At 40.3% G+C, this 19,919-nt stretch overlaps 2 protein-coding genes across 6 annotated transcripts in view; one reads left to right on the top strand and one right to left on the bottom strand.

Moving 5' to 3' along the window:
• Positions 1-228: 228 nt before the first annotated feature.
• Positions 229-11,991, bottom strand: ARL6IP6 (ARF like GTPase 6 interacting protein 6; the record flags this gene model as incomplete). The annotated part of the gene is given in 5 exon segments (XM_072418158.1): positions 229-345; positions 7,262-7,394; positions 8,302-8,352; positions 8,821-9,201; positions 11,834-11,991. Coding segments are annotated over 5 exon segments (816 nt in total). The 5' UTR covers position 11,991.
• PRPF40A (pre-mRNA processing factor 40 homolog A) overlaps positions 11,416-19,919 on the top strand; it is a 30,754-nt gene continuing 22,250 nt past the window's right edge. For 3 of the 5 annotated variants that reach the window (XM_072418154.1, XM_072418153.1, XM_072418157.1), the window contains exons 1-3: positions 11,514-11,532; positions 18,642-18,719; positions 19,258-19,380. In XM_072418154.1, coding sequence (XP_072274255.1) covers positions 18,705-18,719; positions 19,258-19,380 — 138 coding nt within the window. In that variant the 5' untranslated portion in view covers positions 11,514-11,532; positions 18,642-18,704. Of the gene's footprint in view, positions 11,533-11,560; positions 11,992-18,641; positions 18,720-19,257; positions 19,381-19,919 lie in introns of those variants that run through there. The other 2 variants (XM_072418155.1, XM_072418156.1) reach the window with 2 other exon arrangements.

Genomic DNA, 19,919 nt, shown 5'->3' with positions numbered 1-19,919 from the left:
GGACTGTTAAACAGTAGGAAGTAGATTTAGCTCAAAGCTGCTTTAAGTCATATGGACTCTGAATCTCAGATTAGGGTGATGGTTGCACCAAACTGATTTGATATATTTGAAGGAAAGAAGCCTGCCTTTTAGCAATAATGACAGTTTGTACACTTTTTATGTGACATGTGCCCTTTTAGATGTCATATTAACCGCTTTGTAAATGCCGGGCTTATTAGTTTAACCTTTAAAATGAAGACCCTTCTTTACATTCACAGCAGACACCAGAGAACAGTGAAAGCTGCTACAATGCCATTTAATATTGCCATGGTGTAACCCACATGGAAAGAATGTCCAGTCATTTTCCTGTAAAGAAAAACAAAACAAAAAAAAACAACGTTAATTATACAGCTCTATATGTAATTAAGCAATTCTTTACTGTGTAGATATAATAAACACATATGCACTATACTACTTGAGAATCCAATATTCAGAAATTGGGCCTGATATAATAAAGCTCTCCAATGCTAAAGAGGATACATTTTCATCAGTGAAGCTAGTTGATCCCGCAAACCTGGAATTGATTTCTTCAAAGTCATTTGCTTTTTGCTAGAAAATGTTTTGAATTGTAGACCAGATCCATTCCAGGTTTGCTGGATCATTCAGCTACATTGATGAGAATGTATCCCCTCCAGCCTCGGAGAGCTTTAATAAATCAGTCCCACTATGTTAAATATAGAGATCTAAACATTTTACAGCAACAAAGCTTCACATTAAACCCATGTTAAAACAACTTTGAAAAGCTAAAGCAAATCTGCCATGACAATGAACTCCGACAATAAGGTAGGTGGAGGCTCATCCTGGAGGCTTTATAACTGTGTATATAAAGAAGAGGTTTAAGTTTGTGCCTCCAGATCAAATGCAGCCTATATTAAATTGTTCTTTAGCTCGCATGGCCGCTGCAAGGGCACCTGGGACATGTTGAGGCTGTAGTTTAAGAAGTGAGCTGATCCCAGGTTGCGTACAAGTTGCTTCGCTGTTCTTTTATTATATAATTATACAATAGTTTGGTAATGTTAAGAAGTTGTTAATGTTCTAGCATCCATGAAGCTAATATCCTGGGGGATACAGGTTTTGTATCTTTATGTGCATCTTTGTGTCCAGCACTTCATTGTGAAAGCTTTACCCTGTTTTCTAATGAATACATAGCTTTAGTAATATATATATATATATACATATAAATATACACACACACACACATACATATATATATATATATATATATATATATATATATTTGCCTGGAGTTCAGTTTTTATCACTAAACTAATGGTACCAAACGTCTGCCCAGAGGCGTCTCTCTTCTGGAGCTTTTTTAATTGCTTGACAATGAATTGTAAAAACAAATTAAAATGAAAAGTTCACATGGCTCACAGTGTGTACAAATGCTCACTGTAATAAAATGCTGAAATACTGCCTACAGTGCTCCATGTACTGATCATGTTTAATCGACCTCACAGCGGTCTGCTTTTATGGTGTGTCCAGATTGCAAATGCTTCTCTCTCTTCTTGCTACAAAATAACTTCATAGAAAAAAAAAAAAAAGAAATGAAATCTAAAATTGGAGTTCAGATGTAATTTAGAACTATGGATTTTCTAACACGTCAGGAACTTAATACATATAAATTAGGATGGACAAGCTACAGGAGCTGGTAGGCGATGTACCAAAATATTACAGCTGTCAACTTGCTCAAAGTTTTCAAAATGCTTTTCTTTGGGTCTCAAAAGGAACGTTAAAGGACTGTGAGGCCTCTGAACTCCCAACAATCTCCAGCACATATAAGTGGAGCTTGTGTGTCCCTCTGGCACTTAGATTGGTAAGAAGATGTAAAAGTAAAACAGATCGCACATTGTGTTGTTAAAGTAACTGTCACTTCTAATAAAAGCATCCTGCAATATAAGACTCCTTAGTATCACCTTTTCAGTGAGGTGGATTGCTCATGTTCCCTTCTGTGCACTGTGGTTCCCTCCGGTGGTAAGACAGGTAAAAGGAACCACTGAGTAAAGTGGGGGCCCAGAAATCCAACATAACTGGAAAGTTGTCAGATGTACCTTGTTAATAATTTTGCATTCCCATGCTAGTCTATAGGAATGCAAATCCCACTTGAAGCAGGTTATCTGCAGCTAAAATGAGCCAGTTAATAAATCTCATCTCAATCTGATGCCATAGACACTGGGACAAAAATGAGAGAACCACATGTGCCATTCCCCTCTGGAAATGCGAAGCTGTGCGTTAATCCTACAGCTTCACTTCCTTCTTAAAATATGAAGCCAACGAATATTTATAAAAATAAAAAGTATCATATGGAACAAATAAATTGTTATTACCAAACCATATCACCTAAACACCTATACTAGTATTAGAGAGGAGTCTTATAGACTGGACACAAATTATTTTGTGAGAATTATTAGGAATACAAGGAAAGGTAATCTGAGGGCAGACATGTTGTGTTCCACATATATTGATTAGTCAAGGCAAGCAATTCTTCTAATTGATTTTGTGCTACCCTGTGCGTGTATCATTGCAGATTTTACCCAAATAGATTATGACTGAATAACTACATTATGATGTAAATAAATGCACATCACAAATATTAAGAAATCTAGACTCAAATTAACTTGGGGAATACAGTAAAACGTTTCCACACAATCATGTACAAAAGGGGAATCTGTATGGAATCAAATTCCAAACGCTTGCTTTAGGTATGTATAGAAAAAAAATTTATATATACATATATATATGAGTTCTCCCCCTCTGAATAACAGAATGCCTTCCCTTTATGTTATTAATTCAATAGGGGGATGTGTTCTATAGTTCATCTATGTAAACTTCTGATTTAAAAAAAAAACTGCAATTATAATGTGTTTTTTGCGTGTTGTGTTTTTATATGTAATAAACTACCAGCACTGTAATTACAACTTAGCGGATTTTAGTATTAGGACTGGCATGTCAGATGTCTCTGCAGACTTATTTGTGTTGTAGGGTTGGTTTGGAGAACAGCGTTCCTTTAGTACAACATTAGAATAATTAGAAGCCAAAAACAGCCCAAAAGTGTGTTGAGAAACTGTTCATTCAGAACGATTCTGTGAAGACATCCAGTTGGTGCAGTTATTACTCTGCTTTTTCTGCTGCTAGAAATCAGAGCCAAAAAAGCAATTCCAGTTTCTATGTTACTCTTCCCACTGCCTGGATGAATAACAAAAGTGTAGACGTTGTGTAGCTACAATATTAAATTGTGTTCCCATGCAATGTCTGTGACAGCCATATATGGCGACTGAAGGATGGATCTGATCCTTACGCTACTCCTCGAGGGTCACTTGCAGCCTAGATTATGGTACATACAGAGTCATTTTGGCTCATGTAAACCTTTCTTTACTTACATTTTTATTCTTTCTTTATTAAACAAGAAAAAAATATGTGGAGCCTGACCCTCAAGGACTGAACTTGAGGACCCCAGTCCTCAGTGTATGAATATAAGCAATTCACCATTGCTGAAAAACCACCGAGTCACTTCAACTGAACTGGTTCTTTAAAAGTTGATATTTTAATATACTAACATAGTAATGCTGATTAAAAAAGAACTGTGTCTGGGTGCATCGGATTCCCATGTTTTGCCACTGTAGTTTCAACCAGTGACGGACCTGTGTGTCTGTAAAGAGCTGAAGGGACATACTAGTAACAGAATGTCTGAATGAGAAAACCTGCAGCGCACAGCTGTAAGACACAGGGCATCTAGCACACCAAAAAGTTTGCTGTATTTTTCCCAGAATTTTTTTTTCAGCTAGGTGAGAGGAAACTGTAGGCGGGTAGCAGCCCCTATATATTCAACCAACTTTTCAGTAAGCACCCAAAAGCAGCTGAGAAGAAGCAGTGCCAGTTAGTTTTCTGTTTATGACTGTTTTACTTGTGCCTACCAGTGAAATTAAATTGGGCTAATCATCACTAAAATTAGCTCCTTACAAAACTCCAAATACCTTTCAACACTACTTGATGTATTATACAATTCATTGTGCAACCTTGGGAGAACTCTGATGTGCAATGCTAAGGATTCCAGCAGTAAACGTCCACCTTCAAAAAAAGAAATTCATGTGGTGGAGGAGAGAGTAAAAACAGATTTGACCTACCTGTGCATCCCCACTGAAAAGTCATTTTGGCACAAACATTCGCCCATCTACACCCCCATGCTAACCCCCTAACAGTTTTTTTCCCATAGCTTCTCCAGGCCTTTCAGAACATTACCCAATTGCATAGCAGGTCCTAATAAAAGCAGGTCTTTTAGGGTAACTTGATTTTATAAAGGAGCCTCTCGAGAGCTTCTCCAAAGCAGTCTAATTTCGCACCAATGGCTCTCTGTGGTATACTCTATACTTTCCATGTGATAAATGATCTACTAACAATGCTAAGTACAAAATGGATCATATGAAAACACAAGTTCAGGACTTTGCTTTTCCAAGCTCAGGCACCAATATAAAGAGAGTCAGCTTATCCAAGAACACCATCTGCTGTCCAATCTCTTCTATGCAGCGTGCCAGGACTGACTTTGTATTTGCTCTGTTGCGCTGTACACACTAGGATGGAATGATCACTAATAGCACTGCAGACACATATTCAAACTAGCTCTGCCATAGGGACAAACACTTTTATGATTGTTTCCTTTCTAAATACAACATCAAATAACTGACAGAAAGTGCAGGCTCGGCAAAATGCCCCAGAGATGAGCAGCTGGGAAGATTCAGAAGCTCATGTCCTTTCTGTAAAGTGTTTACACAATTGGGCCCACAGACATTTCTCAGCACAGTCGACGATGAAGTCTATCCAAGATCAAAAACATTGTATGCTGCTTGTGAAACCCTTCTGCTGGATCTTCATTCTGCAGGATCGTGTTGGGAGATTTTATTATTATGCAATGCCATAAAGCTGATATACGAAAACCTATCCAAATTTAAACATGCACTCTAAATTAAAAATTAAATTTTCAGAGAGGTTTGCTTTACCACAGCAGCTTACAAATTAATGATCCCACTATTATTGTTTTTTTGACAAGCTGAGATCAAAACAGATGAATAACTTGAAACCCTTATAATAGGGATGTTTAACTTATTTTGTACGGGGGGGGGGGGGGGGGGGGGGGGGGAAGGGGGCTCAAGAGCAGCTTGAAACAATTACCAAAGGGCTACACAACATTTTCTGTGAACACAATGCACCAGAAATGATCAGACTGCAGACATGCACCAGGAGATGGTCAGAAACTTAAAAAAAAACAGTTGTTGGGGAATAGGGACATTCTTCAGCAGGCAATCACAGCCTATAGATAGGTCTACAGGGGACTACTGGAGATCACAGCCATTACAGCCAATGCTCCCAACAGTCCTTTGATATCGAAAAATGTTATATTTCTTGGTAAGGTGACTATGCATTTTGTAAAGCACTGTGGAGTATGTTGGTTCTATATAAATAAATAAATAAAATAATTGTAAAGATTCAATATAAAAGAAAAAAAAACATAAGATAAAAAAGTATTGGCAGTACTGAAAAAGCATAATTGATGTGAAAAAAAACAAATCATCCTATATACTAAACGAAGGATGTAATTATGCATGGACCCAACCTGGGTGTGCACACCACATGGTGACATGTAAACGTGCCAAAACAAAACAGCAGGTGAAACTTTTAGTCAGTGTGCTCCACTCCACATTGCCAGCAGCTACTCCATAAGGAAATTTTAGAATAACTATTTTTAATTTACCATTTTATGAATTTGTTGTTTCCAATTTACTTCATTTAACCCTTTGCACTCCGATTTTTTTTTAGTTGAGTGAAGCAACTCCAAAACATTTTGGACTTGAAAAAACTTCTATTTTATTTTTAATAAATTGGTTAATTTTAGTACAAATAAATTTATTAAATGAAGACTTTCCCAGGATGTTCCCCCCTCCATGACTGCAAGTAATTGTCATTCTTGGATTTAAGATTCTTTTGAGAATCGGGGGTTTACTGGTAACTACTAAATTTCACGGTCTATAATGCACCCTAAGTACCACACAGAAAGCACCAAATGGCCCACATGCAGCCTCATGCATCAAGGTAAACGCCAGGACCTTATACATTATCTAAACATCCTGGAGGATATCAGCTAAGTCTCCCCGGGATTTATAACTGTTTGACATTCTGTGTGCTCCTGTGTATGACCCTGCTGGGACCTGCTGTCAGTTTGACAGTTTAAGTTCCAGACTGTAGGCAGGGCCAGACAAAGCAGTTTTAGGTTTGGTGATCAGTGCAACATCCAAATTCGGTTGGTCAGTTTAACCTTGAAAATGTTGGTTACACTTCTGCAGCATGGGCTGGCACAGACTTGTACCCAATGATCTGATCCTGCTGGAAGATGATGCTAACCCACAACAGAATGTTTATCTAGCAAATGAAAAACAGTCCCCAGATTTTTGTTTCCCCCCAAGAAGACACTCTTGTTCCTCTTGGCTTCACTTACACATTGCAAACTTTGTAAAGCAGTTTCAGAAGTCTGAAGCTTCATTACCTGGCCTTTAGTTTGCAGGATAGTGTGATGTAGGGGGCCAAGAGAAGAAACATCAGTACAAGAAGAGGGGGCAAACAGGTAATGACAAACAGTGGGGTGCCAACTTTGCTTTCAGTGCACATGCAAAGGAAAGTTAAAGAATAACATTAGTACTTTTGTCGACAAAAACATTCTGAAGATATAACAAGGGGAAAAACACAAAAGCTCCATGCAGAGATTTTCCCTTGTGAGTCCTCCAAACTACAGTCTCTGTGCTGCCAAGTCAGGTCACCATAACCAAACTACTAAGCCCCAACACAGTACAATACAGTTTTAAACAGAACTAGAAACTGTGATAAACTTGCCGAACCCTAATAAACCAAATTTCAGTAACTACACTGATCTCCCCAAAATTATCCGGGAGCTCAGGGAACCAGAGACAGTTAGCTGAAGTCAGCTCCAACCAGGCAAGTGCAGAAAAGTTACATAACCAAGAAAAAAAAAAAAAACTGAACAATTTCTAATTGTAAAAAACAACCCTTAACCAAATAAACAAGCCCCTAAACTGCAAAGCAATTTATATTTCAGCCACTAGATGGCACCAATCTTTGGGGCTTGTTTTACAGTAGTTATAGATCCCTTCAAGATGTAATAGTTATAAGGTCTGTCGTCTTCATCCAGTATATTAAACAAAAACAAAAAACTTACCTAAACCGTGCAGGGGACAAAGGAGTTGGAGGAAACATTCCTGGTTCAAAAGAATCAAAATAAGTGACAGTCCAAGAGAAGCTGCAGCAAGAGAGTCCAGCAATCAAGGACAAGACCAGCAAACTCCAGAACCCTGACAATAAAGCACATTGTCATTAATATTAACACCCTGTGAAGCATATATACCCTGAGCAGAAAATGTTATCAAGTGTGTAATCATTTAGCATTATATAGAGACACAATGCAAACATACCAATGTTTGATGTTTAGTTTTATTCCATGTCGACTGGTTGTATCTCATGGCAATTCCAGTAAAGAGCTCTGAAAACTTCACACATTACAAAGCAAGCCATCATGTTTTATTCATGCCACATAATTTAGGTAACAATTAGCAATTCAATAGATACTAAGGTGCAATCTGGTGTTAAAGCAGACCTATCATCTCATTTTCAACATTATGTAAAAGGGTGGCTTTGTTTTGTATGTGTGTTTTTTGGTTTTTACTTTTTTGGAGCAAGCTTCCTCCCCTTTCATCTTTACTGTCATGGTGGGAAACCTGCAGCCTCCTGGAAAAGTTGTGTCACAGATCCCAGGAGGCTGTGGGCTGCTCTATGTATGCATGACCAAGATCAGGGATTGCACCATCAGGGGGCATGCCTATATAGTAAAAAAAACACGTGCTTATTCTTATGCATTTTTACATTGAGAGAAGGGCACATCACCGGAGCTCATCCTTGCGCAATGTGAGGTCAAATGACGCAAGGAAGCACATGGAAGAAAGGAGATGGGGCTGTTGGATGAAAGTGCATGTTGGATGAAAAAAGAGAGAAGCCAAGACAAGGCGGGACTTGCTGGTCACAGTTTGTGCATGGATCCAAGGAGTTTCACAAGTGTTTTTTTTTTTTGTTTAATGAAAGTTCTGCTTTAATAGATCTTGTAAATTATGATTGTTACAACTAAGCTATGCTCAACAAGAACTGAAATATTTGATTGGGTGGAGCTAGTTTTTTACCAGCTACGACCCCTATAATGTTTCTTACCTAGCACACTTGTTTTCACTCCATCTTCACTCTCTTTTTCATAGCGCATATCTGCACAAGAGAGAGGTCATTATTACACAAGCAGAATAGATAAATCAACCAGTAAAACAATAAGGCCTTTGTACACACGTCAGATAATAACGCTCATGCTCGTCTTGGGTGAGAATCTGACTTTGAGCTGCCTGACATTGTTCATCCATCCGCCATGGTGAATCCATGAATGAAGATTGGGAACTATGCAAGTGAATGGAGAAAGGCACAGCAGAATGCCGCTCGCTTGTCCCCCCAACCCTCCCCCTTCCATAGAACAGAAGTATATAGAGCATTTCTTTGTTTATCTGTCAATGGAAACAATCAATAAAGCTAATTTCCAGCAACATAAATCTTAAATTTGTACGTAGCCCAACTCCTCCTCCCAACATTAAACTCACAATTTTTACTTTTACATTGCGTTTTTATGAGTTCTAAAACTAAATCGCAGTCACCCCATGTGAGTTTTTAAAAAAAAAAAAAAGTTACCTTGCAGCACAAGATAAATAACTACAAGCAGAACAGCGAGGATGCTGACGATCATAAGGCAGCAGAACATAGAGAACAATCTGGACGGCCATCTTTTGCTCTTCCTGGTGGTGACCACTTGTGACTTCAGGGTGCCGTTATGTTCATGTTGTTCAGAATCCGAGAACATCACCGAGTCCTCCCTGAGGATGTTTGTCTTCGGAGCATACTCCTCGGATAACTCACCGTCCAAGTTCCTGACTAAGGAGTCTTCTAGAATGACCCCCTTGGAGCCTTGGCTCTGAGCGGCATTAGAAGAGGTGCTGGTATAGGCGGCAGAACGGCGGTTGCTACTTCTTAGCCGACTGGCACTGGTTACGTAAGAGGTGTCCATCCAGAAATCTGTAAAAGAGAAATGTTATTACTGTGTGGGAAAAAACAGAGCAAACTATAGCACATATTACGTCACAGTTCTATCTGGATCTACTTCCCATTTCATATGTTATGTTACACCCAGTGATTTGATCATTCTGCCTCTCTATGTAATGCTGGCCGATCATAGCTGGTGGAAGGGACTGTATGTAGCTTTCTGGGAAAAAAATATCAGCTTTCATACACAGCCCTAAGTTACACTTATGGGGGATGCTGAGCTTTCATGATTGGAAAGACTAAAAACCAATGACTTAGAGGACCGGTCATCTCATTTGTTACTTTATATAAAAGGGTAGATGAACCTTTAATATAAGATCATTATATATGCCGATCTCAGGCATGAGCAGAAGGAGCAGCCAGAAGCCTCCGGGGATGTTTGATGTGTGTATCCCAGGAGGCTCAGCGCTCCTATTTTGTCCTTATCGCCGCGGTTATTAGGTTTTTTTTTTTTAAAGGTTTATAAAATGATTTACTTTGCATAAAGGGGTTGTTTACCCTTTCATGTAACGTAAACATTTTGATGATAGATCTGCTTTAATGTTTTGTTTTTTTGGGTGACGTGAAGCAAAAGCTGGGTTGGGGCGGGACCGAATTCATACCAGCTATGTGGGGAAGTAAAAGGTAAGCCTAATTTTTTTATTTTGATAAAAGTTTTTTTTTAGGGGCCGGGAAAAAGTAAGAGCTGAAGCAGAAGGGGGCATGATTTTTTTTTATATTGAATCTCACTAATCGTGAAACCCCATTGCTCGATAAAAAAGTGAATATCTCAAACCACTCACAGACTCCAATGATCGTGGTTGGCAGATTCTCCACAGGGCTTACAAAGTCTATCGACCCACAGCTATGTCTCCAAGCGCAGCTCCAGTTAGAACCACACAATGTCAAAAATGTGGAGCCATTTCAGCTACACTTAAACATTGTTTTTGGGACTGTGAGTTGATGAGAAAGTTTTGGAAAACACTTTACAGTAACAGTGATTCTTTTTGAGCCATTATTTTGTTTATTCGGGTGCTGGGAGGCATATGCCACACCAAAAGGGACGCGCAATCGGATTTCACTGTCTACTGGCAGCCAGGCGTACAATAATGTTACAATGGAAATGTAACATCCGAAGCAAATGAGTCAGACGATTCTACTGTAAGCAAATTTTTTTTAAAATTGTTTGATTTTATGAACTCTACACTTCATCCACCGGATATGCACCAAATTCTGCATTGTCACCGCCATTCTACATGGCATAATCTTAAGTTTCCTTGAGTTTGGTTTATTTCAGCCACATATGAGGTGTTCACAATTTTGTTTTTCCATAGTAGCTACACCGATTGACTTCACATGTTCTCAAGATCAGAAAACCCTTCCCCCTCCCAATCCCTTGCACCCTGGTCCCCTATCTGTACCTGAAATTTTCCCATTTTATATAAAAAAAAAAATAAGAGGAAAAAATGGTTGCTTTATGAAACGGTTAGACAACACATTGCAGTTGTATGCATACACTCTGGACAAATATGCGGGGAAAGCATTTTCTTGTCTTTGTTATCACTGGATGTCCAAGGTAATATATTATTATCGTATGCTCTGTGTATATAATACCTACTCTGTAATCTGCAATAACGTATTTTGTATTATTATTATATTTTGTTATGTCTACCTGTTTTTCTAAACAAAGTTTATTAAAAAAAAGTGAATGTGCAAAAACACACCACAAAAAATGTGCACTGGGGTGCTATTGTGATCTCTCCTCAAACGAGAAAGGGCCACCCAGATTCCCCAGAACCCCGGGGCATAACACTCCTGACAGAGGCTGGGTACTAAGACCACCCAGGCGAATGCAAGTGGGCATAAGAGGGGGCATGATGATGGACATCCTCTAGTCAGGAAATGATGGCAGCTTTGTCAGATCGGCTGCAGCTTCTAATGCACACTATGAGAGGCTCACAGTGTGAGGTGCAATCAGAGTAAGCTATTTCAATACAATTGGGCAAAACGAAAGATAAAGCTGGGGGTTCCCCTTTTTAATTTTCAGTTTTCATTAAACCAAATAGGAAATTATTAGAATATTTTGGTTATTGTTCTCTTACACTTTACAGGTGTATTCCTATGAATAACATTAGAGACTCAGGTATCCCTCCGCCGAAAACCTTGACTTCCGTCCTAGCCCAGGTAACCACTGCGCATGTGCTAACCTAAGCACGCTAGAGATATCCCTCCGCCAGTCAGTCAGTGAGCGGGAGACGAAGAGAAATGTTTCCTTCCCGCTGGATGTTGTCTACCCTGGCTGGTCTCGTCAGTATACATACAAACGTATATAATGTACACCGATAGACCTGAATATCTCGCACTACGTGACTGTCATGTCACTCTTACCTACCACAGTTCTCCTCACACCCTGAGAAATTCTGTGGCAGCTGTGACCTCCGCTAGGCCCCTCTCCCTTGTCTCATGTCTGGGTATTCCCGCTTACTTGCGTACTTTGTCAGTCGCCCCTGGAGCCGCTGTATAGGTAAACACCAACAAGAACTCCCGCTCGTGAAGCCAGACTGGGTACACCTTTAGAATGGCCAATCACTGTGCACCTCTTAGACAAGCCGAGTAAGATGCGCACCTATTGGCTGGAGTAGCGCCGCGACGTCTTCGTTCTGCGTCTTTCCGCCCCCTCCACGTGACGTCAGAGAGCGCCTTCCTCCAAACTTCCTGTGCCGGGGACCAGTGCGCGTGTCCCTTGCCGGAAGGCTGTGAGGAGGCCGGAGAGCAGGCGTCATGGTGAGAAAGGCTTGTGTGGTTTTGTTTGTTTTTCGGTGTCCAGGCCCCAGGTTTATCGTTGTTACACCCGCTTAGGTTATAGCTTTTGCAGGCTCATCAGCACAGGGAGATCTGGCTGACCCAGGCCTTGTATCCGAGCACAGAGATGACTGACTTGTGATCGGGGCACGCCGCTCTGGTATCTATGCCACTACAAGGTCCTGCGTTACTGCTGCCCAGAGCATGCTGGGGAATGTAATGCATAGTCAGCTGGTCAGTGTATATGGGGGATAGCCATAGCATATAGCTCATCAAAGGGTACCGTGTGCTCTGCTGCATCCCAGAGGATGCTGGGAATTGTAAACTAGGGTCAGCTGACCTGTGTGTTGGGGCTCTGTATTAGAAGAGTATGGAAGCTGCCATGGCAGACCTTTCTTTTGTAATTGTTAGTTTCTGGCTGGCTTTACGTTTCTCTATGGTTTTGGCTCTCTAACCAAAAGGTTCCCAATCTTTTTGTACATTAGGGAATCCTTGAAATAACTTTCAGGTCATCAGTTAACCCCTTCTATAATTACCATATCCACAGCTCACAGTATATTAGTGGTCTGGTCAGTGGGAAGAATTTGACCCTTACAGATTGCCAAAAAGATTATTGGTGTCCCCTAAACTGACCTGAGGGGCACAAATTGCTCATTGTTCAATAAAACACCTACAAACCTCAAGAGAAATCCTAGGGCTCTGCTGAATCCTAGTTGAGAAACATTGCTCCAATCTGAAACAAATACATAGAGGGGATAGTGAGAAACATGTTTGTGTCTGGTTGGAGACTCCAAACTATTGATACCAGGAATATCCAAGCAGCTAGGATTAGAATGGAAGTTCATGTGGATCATTAAAGCGCAACTAAACCATCAAAGCCAAAAACTGTGACCAGGCAGATCCTTTATTACAGAGGGGACAGGTAATGTCCCCTGTACAATAAAATAAAATGGACTTCCCTGCCAGAGCACAAGTTCTTATTTAAACTTATTTGGCCATGCTCCATGGTTGTCTCTGCCATCTGCTTTCCTCCTCCTTATTATATAGCACCAACATATTATGCAGAGCTGTACATTAAATTGGGGTTGCAAATGACAGACAGTGACACAGGAAGAGGTGAGGACCCTGCCCGGTAGAGCTTACAATCTAGGAGGTGGGGGAATTACCACAAATTAGGAGGGGAGATATGTAGTGGTGGTTTCACAAGACAGAAGAAGACGGGTATGCAAGTATGAAAAAATGTGTTTTGAGTACCCTTTTCAAGGAGCAGAAAGTAGGAGCAAGCAGAATAGGACGAGGAAGACCATTCCAGAGAGTTGGTGCAGCTCTAGAGAAGTCTTGTAGCCGTGCGTGTGATGAGGTTATGAGGGAGGAAGTCATTAGTAGGTCATTGGAAGAGTGGAGAGAGCGGCAGGGGGAGTATTTTTCTATCAGGTCAGAAAGGTAAGTGGGACAAAAACTGTGGAGGGATGTGAAGGCAAAGCACAGGAGCTTGAATTTGATTTTAAGGTGAAATGGAAGCCAATGAAGAGAAATACAAAGAGATGCCTGAGCTGCTCGGTGTACAATGAAGATTGTGAACAGGTAGGTAAGTATGTTTGTACATCATCACCTCTACCTTCTAATAATAATACCGGCTACCTACAATTTTTGTGTGAAAAAGTATCACTCTGCTTTGAAGCCTTTGGATTCAAAGTTCTCAGCTACATAGAGCATGCTTGGATGATTGTAAACTATGACCAGTGTCTTTATTTATAGAATCCTAGTGCCATTACCTACAGTGTTAACATTTGTGACAGGGTAAGGGCTAAATATTAGGGGCAGAATTCATGTTGTGCTGCCAAGCAAATAAAATCTTTTATTAAGATCACTTTTTGTGCATACTGTTGATTTGGTGTACTGGTAACAAGGTGATGTAAAAATATGTAACAGAAGCAACTCAATATCAGCTTGGCGCTTTGATTTTAAAAACCTGTGCTATAGTTGGCTACCTATGGGTTACGTTATAGCTGACCGTCAGCTGATACACATGAACACGCTCTTTCATTGCAATGCCTGGGAATGTGTTTACAAGACGTCATTGTAAGGACAGCTCACATCCATGGCAGTGAAAAAGGTTAGCAATGGAGCCAGTGATTTAAGGATCAGAGAAGATAAATATTGCAGATTTTTTTTTTTTTCATAAAATAACTTGGAGTTGTGGTTTTTGAGGAGTAACTTCTAAAAGAACAACAAAGTGTCTAATTTCAGTTTCTAACAACAGTTAGAAACACCTTCTGGCTTTTTACGTTGAAAGGCTGATAAAGTTCTACTCTCTAAAAAATAACAGTACACAAAGCGTGCAGTGCAAAGGTGAAAGACGGACAGTTTTTAAAGTGCTTGTTTAGAATATGTAAATATTTTGTGTGTGTGATCTGAGCAAAAGACAATCAAGCCATTGATGTCCAACAGGGGCCGTGCTACAATGAATTAGAGATTTTTGTAACAATTTTGTTTACAATGCAACGATCTTGCGTGGCACATGACAGTTTTTTGTTTTTTCAAGCATATAAGTTATTTTCGTGTTGTCCTTCAAGAAGTCCCCCCCCCCTGCAAACCTGGTCAATCAGTATGTTTCTTCTAAATGGAGGGGACGTGTCACTGGTAACTTGTAAGTTCAGTTAAGCGCTTTGTTCTGCAGCCTTCCACCCTTGTCTGTCCATCTTTGGGGGAGGCTTCTTATTCATCTTCCTTTCCCAATCACTTTACAGATGAGAAGAGGTCTGGCACCCTCTCACCTTTCAGTCTCCAAAGGCTTCTACTGGGGTGATTCTCTCTTTGTGGACTGCTGGGGTAAATTTCTCCTGACAGCAGTTCAGGATAGGTCTCTGGATAGGAAAAAGCCATTTTAGACTTGTGGTTGGGAACCATTCTTTGCACATTTTTGTTCAAGGCTGTAATGGGTGCAGCTCCAGAAATTGACAAATAACTTATGGCCATGTGGTTGCTTTTCCTCGTGTGAATAAATAACCACAACTACATGTAAAATGTATGAATTTACTATGCCCCTTGGAACAGCTAACTGTTCAGTTTTCTGACAAAGTGGCCTAATTACTGTTGGTTTAGTGCTGGGTTGTTGAAGTGACATAGTTGCTTTGTTGCAGGCCAGGTTGCGTTCTAGTAAACTTTAGTAGCAAATACAAAGTTCAGGTGGGCTACTATTGCTTCCTAAATGATTCAGCTCCTGGTTCCAAGACTGCCTAGGCACAGGGGCGAAAGGGCAAGGCCTACTCATGGCACTTTTAACTAAGCCTTCACACTGTAACACTATTTTGGATCTCTCTGTTTTACCCCTGCTTTGATCTATTACAGCATCTCTGACAGGTGCCCAAGGTAGCAGTGAAGTGCATGTAGGTTTGACTTAAGTTTGTTTTGCTGACATACTTTAATACCAAGTGAATGCGGTACGTTACTGTCTGGCCATTCTTGTGCCTGGATGCTCGCTGGCCTTGGCTGCAAGTGTAGTGAATACGGCAACCTTCTCCCCTAAATTGTGAGCTATGTAAAGCCATTCTAATAAACTGTAACTGTTCCTTGCAGTATGTCTGCAGATTTATAGAACAGCCCAAATGTGTTGTTTTACTTGACAAATAATGGTTTATGTAATGTAACCATTATTTCTCTGCTATGCAGGGAATGTATGCAGCTCATACAGGTGTACACTTAGCTGAGACCTCCTATGTTCAGGTCTGGGTTTAGTGCTTTTATTTTATTTATTTATTTATTTTTTTTGTACGAGCATTTTTACAACACCCTACAAAATCCTTTACTGTTGTGTTTAACCTTCCCACTACATGTAACCTTTCTGGGTTCTCTGTGGTGAATGTTACAGTTTTATAGTCAGTGACTGGAAAATATTTATTCTTGCCTCATTCCATTTATAATATAGTGCGTGGATCTGTTTATTTTGTACACTGGCTTTTCTATTGTGTATATGCTTTGTGTTACTTTACTTACATAAGATTGGAGTCATACTAATGCAGGAATTCATTTTTACTGTGCTCTTTTGTCATAAATATTGTATGGAGGTCAATCCCTAAGTCAAGTCTCCTTACATCTCAGCCATGTCCCAGGGGAGCTTCTTCCTAATGGGTTTCCAGTCAGTGTGCAAATTACTTTCCATGTAGGTGCATTTTGTTTATCTTCTACAGTTTAACACTACACAAAGAAACTATTTTATATTTTAAAACAAATACTGCCTTTGAAGTATTTAGATCAGTGTTTCTTGAATCAAGAGCGATTTGTGCCTCTGACACCAATGATGTTTTTGGCTATCTGTAATGATAAATTCTTCCCACTGACCAGCACACTAATCTTCTGTGAGCTGTGGATATAATTATAGCAAAGGTTCCCTGAGATATGAAAATAGTTTCAAGGGTCCCATTTTACAGTACATCTCTGCTGGTTGCAGCCCTAATGCCTGGTTAGGTCCTATCCTGTTCAGGGAGAGAGGCTTGTATAAATGAGTGAGAGTATTTATTGCTTACTCTGGGTTTATCTGTCTACCAATTAGAGGCTTATCTTAAGTGCTTAGGTTATGTACGCACGTCAGATGATTCTCGTCTGATCATCGCTTCAGGGCTAGTATTTGACGAGAATCTGACGTGTGTACAGCGCTCATCCTACTTTGTTCATGGGTCCGTCCTGGCAGATCCATGAAGATCATATACAAGTGAGCTTGCGGCAGGGTGCCGCTCGCTCATTCTCCCCCTCCCCTCTCCATAGAGCAAAACTGTAATGAATGTAAACTTTATTTATGTAAACTTTAGCTTACACCTTAGGATTATTTATTAGTTTCATTAAGAATGTTTCTAGAATTCTGCTATGAATTCTACTCGTTGTCTATGCTAGACATAGATTGCATATATAAGTCTTCAGCTACGTACACACGTCAAATTTTTCTCGTCTTCGGCCGGATATTGGGCGAGAATCTGGCGTATGTACAGCCCGCGTCGTTCATCGTCCTTGGATCCGTCCTGACGAGCGATCCTAATGCAAGGGAAGGGGGAGAGCGCGCAGCAGGGTGCCGCTCCGTCGCTCTCCCCCTCCCCTCTCCATAGAGCAGAACGGTGCTGTATGTACAGTACTCGTTCATGCATTGTGCGGTTCTTATAGTTGGAAAGGATCCTGAAAGATCCTTTCCAACGACAAGAATTTCACTTGTGTATGCGGCTTTAGGTGTAATGTATGCCAGTGCTGTATGTTGTACCAGAGCCAGATTTTGCTCCATACTTTCCTATAATCACTCTTGTGTACACACAATTTGTTGGGCTTGTTAAGAGTTTAGTTTGCTCCAGTCTTAGCTTTAGTTGGCCATTTTACTGAAATACAAAATTCCTTATATGATTTTTTTTTTAAATTGGTCAACGTTTTTAGGTATTGTAGTGTATGTAAGCCGTTTTGCCATATAGCATATTTTTTTTCTTCAGTTTAGCTTTCTTGCCTTCCTATGAAATCATTCAGTCTTGATATTCAGAGAGTTCTTCAAATTTTGTTCTCCTTAATCTATTAAGTTCTCATTTTCCTCTTTATCTGCTGTCCTGGAAGAAGGTTTGGGTAATTCTGTTGGGGAAGGTTCAGACCTTCCTTGGGATTGAGTGGTCCTGTGCGTCTCCCAGGGGCTGATGCCTTGCCAGCTGCTCGATCACTCAAACCACACCTCACCGATTGGGCAGAGGGTTAATTCTCACCTATTTATTTGATATAGAGCAGTCGCTGGGGGAAGCTTCCCACCAGAACTAGTGGTTCCCTAGCATGAGGAGCCAGCAAATGCACCACAACCTCATGGCCAGTGTGAACATAATCTAACTCTACTTACCAACTTTCCAGGACAACAGACTTACACCCTTTTATTATGTTCTTTGTGTATAGGTATTGCTTTAGATTATGTCCTTCAGTTCTTGTTTATTACTGATCAATTCTACTGAAGTACTTTCTTTTCAAGAGGTTTTTTTGGTGATGTGTTTTGAAGTGGTGGTAAGTCTCTATAGATGGTAACAATAATATTCTAATATGTGAATTTTCACAAATCATTTTTCACACTGATGGGAATTGTGATATGTATTGCAACAATACATTCTATTGTCCTTGTTACATTGACATCAAAAATTATTATTAAACAGTATTTATATAGCGCCGACATTTTACGCAGCGCTTTACAAAATCATTAGTTATGTCACTAGCTGTCCTGCAAAGGGGCTCACAATCTAATGTCCCTACCATAGTCATATGTCATTACCACAGTCTAAGGTCAGTTTATTAGAGGGAAGCCATTTACCTAACTGCATGTGTTTGGAAGGCGAAAGGAAACCCACGTAAACACAGGGACAACCTTCAAACCCTATGCAGGTAGTGTCTTGGCTGAGATTTGAACCTAGGACCCGGCTGCAAAGGCTGGAGTGCTAACCACTAAGCCACCGTGCATTCCACACATATTTGTGGCAGGGCCATAGAGCTTGGACTTGTTTGGTATTGATCGCATTATTTAATTTCCCGAGTTGCCAATTGCAATATTGTAAATACCATTTGATAGGTAAAATGTTACACTTTAGTGAAGCTAAGCAGCCTGATGAATCTGTTTGCAACTCTATTAGGCATCAGGAGATGGTACAAATGGACCAAGTCAGCCGGGACTTTTTCCGAATGGGTCGCGCTTGATGAGAGGCCAGTTTGTAAGTTCTCCAATTTTGATTATTTCGTGTCCACTTTTACTAATATGATCTACATTTTTTTTTTTAACAAATAGTTACTTCATTCTGAAAAAGAATTTCCCTAGGAGAGCATTCACAGTTTTTGCGATCTCTTTGCAGTGTTCTAACAAAGTTTGTTGTGCTGCATTTTATATTTTCAGTGCTCTCACTGGCTCAAGATTAGAATTGCTTGTGCATCTTTGGCCTATGACTATACTGTCAATAAAATTGCTTTTAATATTGAGAGTTGGGTAAATCTCTCAGTAGCAGAAAGATTTAATGTTTTGTATATCCCTGACTGTTTACTTTATCCCGAATGCACATGATATCTAGAAGTCAAACTGGAAGCAGTCAGTGGCTGAAAGTATTGAAGCAAAGGGGTTAGCTTTCCAGGCATCTGATTTTGTCAGTGTTGGTGGCCTCCATATTGCTTATGGCAGGTTTCTTTTCACAGAATATAAGAACCACTGCACTTCTTTTGTGTAACCATTAACTATTTATTTACATTTATCCTTACTAGATGAACCCTGTTGCCCATTTCCCAGGGGTGGGAATGAGTGGTTTACCCCCAAGACCAAGTTTGGCACCACCAGGCATGATCCCTCCTTTGATGGGACCATTGGGTGCTCATCAAATGGGACAGGTAATGTACCAAAATACTGAACTGGTATTGTACTGAGCTTTGGAATCTAAAGGGCATATCCTAACAGAGATGTACTCTGAATGTAGGTGTTAGGTCTTGTGCTTTTCACCTGTGTTCTTGTTTCTGCAGTTGCTCATTTTGAGAGTTATTCTCTAGGGACCTACTTGTTCAACAAATGTGTTGTCATTTCTCCCTGTACTCCCCTGTCTGATAACTTTGTCTCTCTGCTCCTTCACTCTCCTTATTTCTCTGTCTGTGCTCCTGCACCTTTTTACTCTACTGATACTCTCTGGTGACATCTCACCCAACCCTGGTCCCCCACACAACCTCCCCCTTCCATATACTGTCAGCAAGACATTTCCTTCTCCTAACCTCATCCCCATTCACCCTACCCATAAGTCCTTACCCCCTCTCGCTGGCAGTCTATGGAATGCCAGATCAGTTGGCATCAAATTAACCTCCATACACAACCTTCCCCTTTCTAAGTCTCTGAACTTTCTGGCTCTCACTGAAACTTGGCTTTCCTCCTCTGACTCTGC

The sequence above is a fragment of the Pyxicephalus adspersus genome, chromosome 7 (assembly GCF_032062135.1).
Source record: "Pyxicephalus adspersus chromosome 7, UCB_Pads_2.0, whole genome shotgun sequence".
NCBI classification, from domain to species: domain Eukaryota; kingdom Metazoa; phylum Chordata; class Amphibia; order Anura; family Pyxicephalidae; genus Pyxicephalus; species Pyxicephalus adspersus.
Note: the sequence above shows the minus strand (reverse complement) of the source record. Positions and strands in the feature narration are given on the sequence as shown.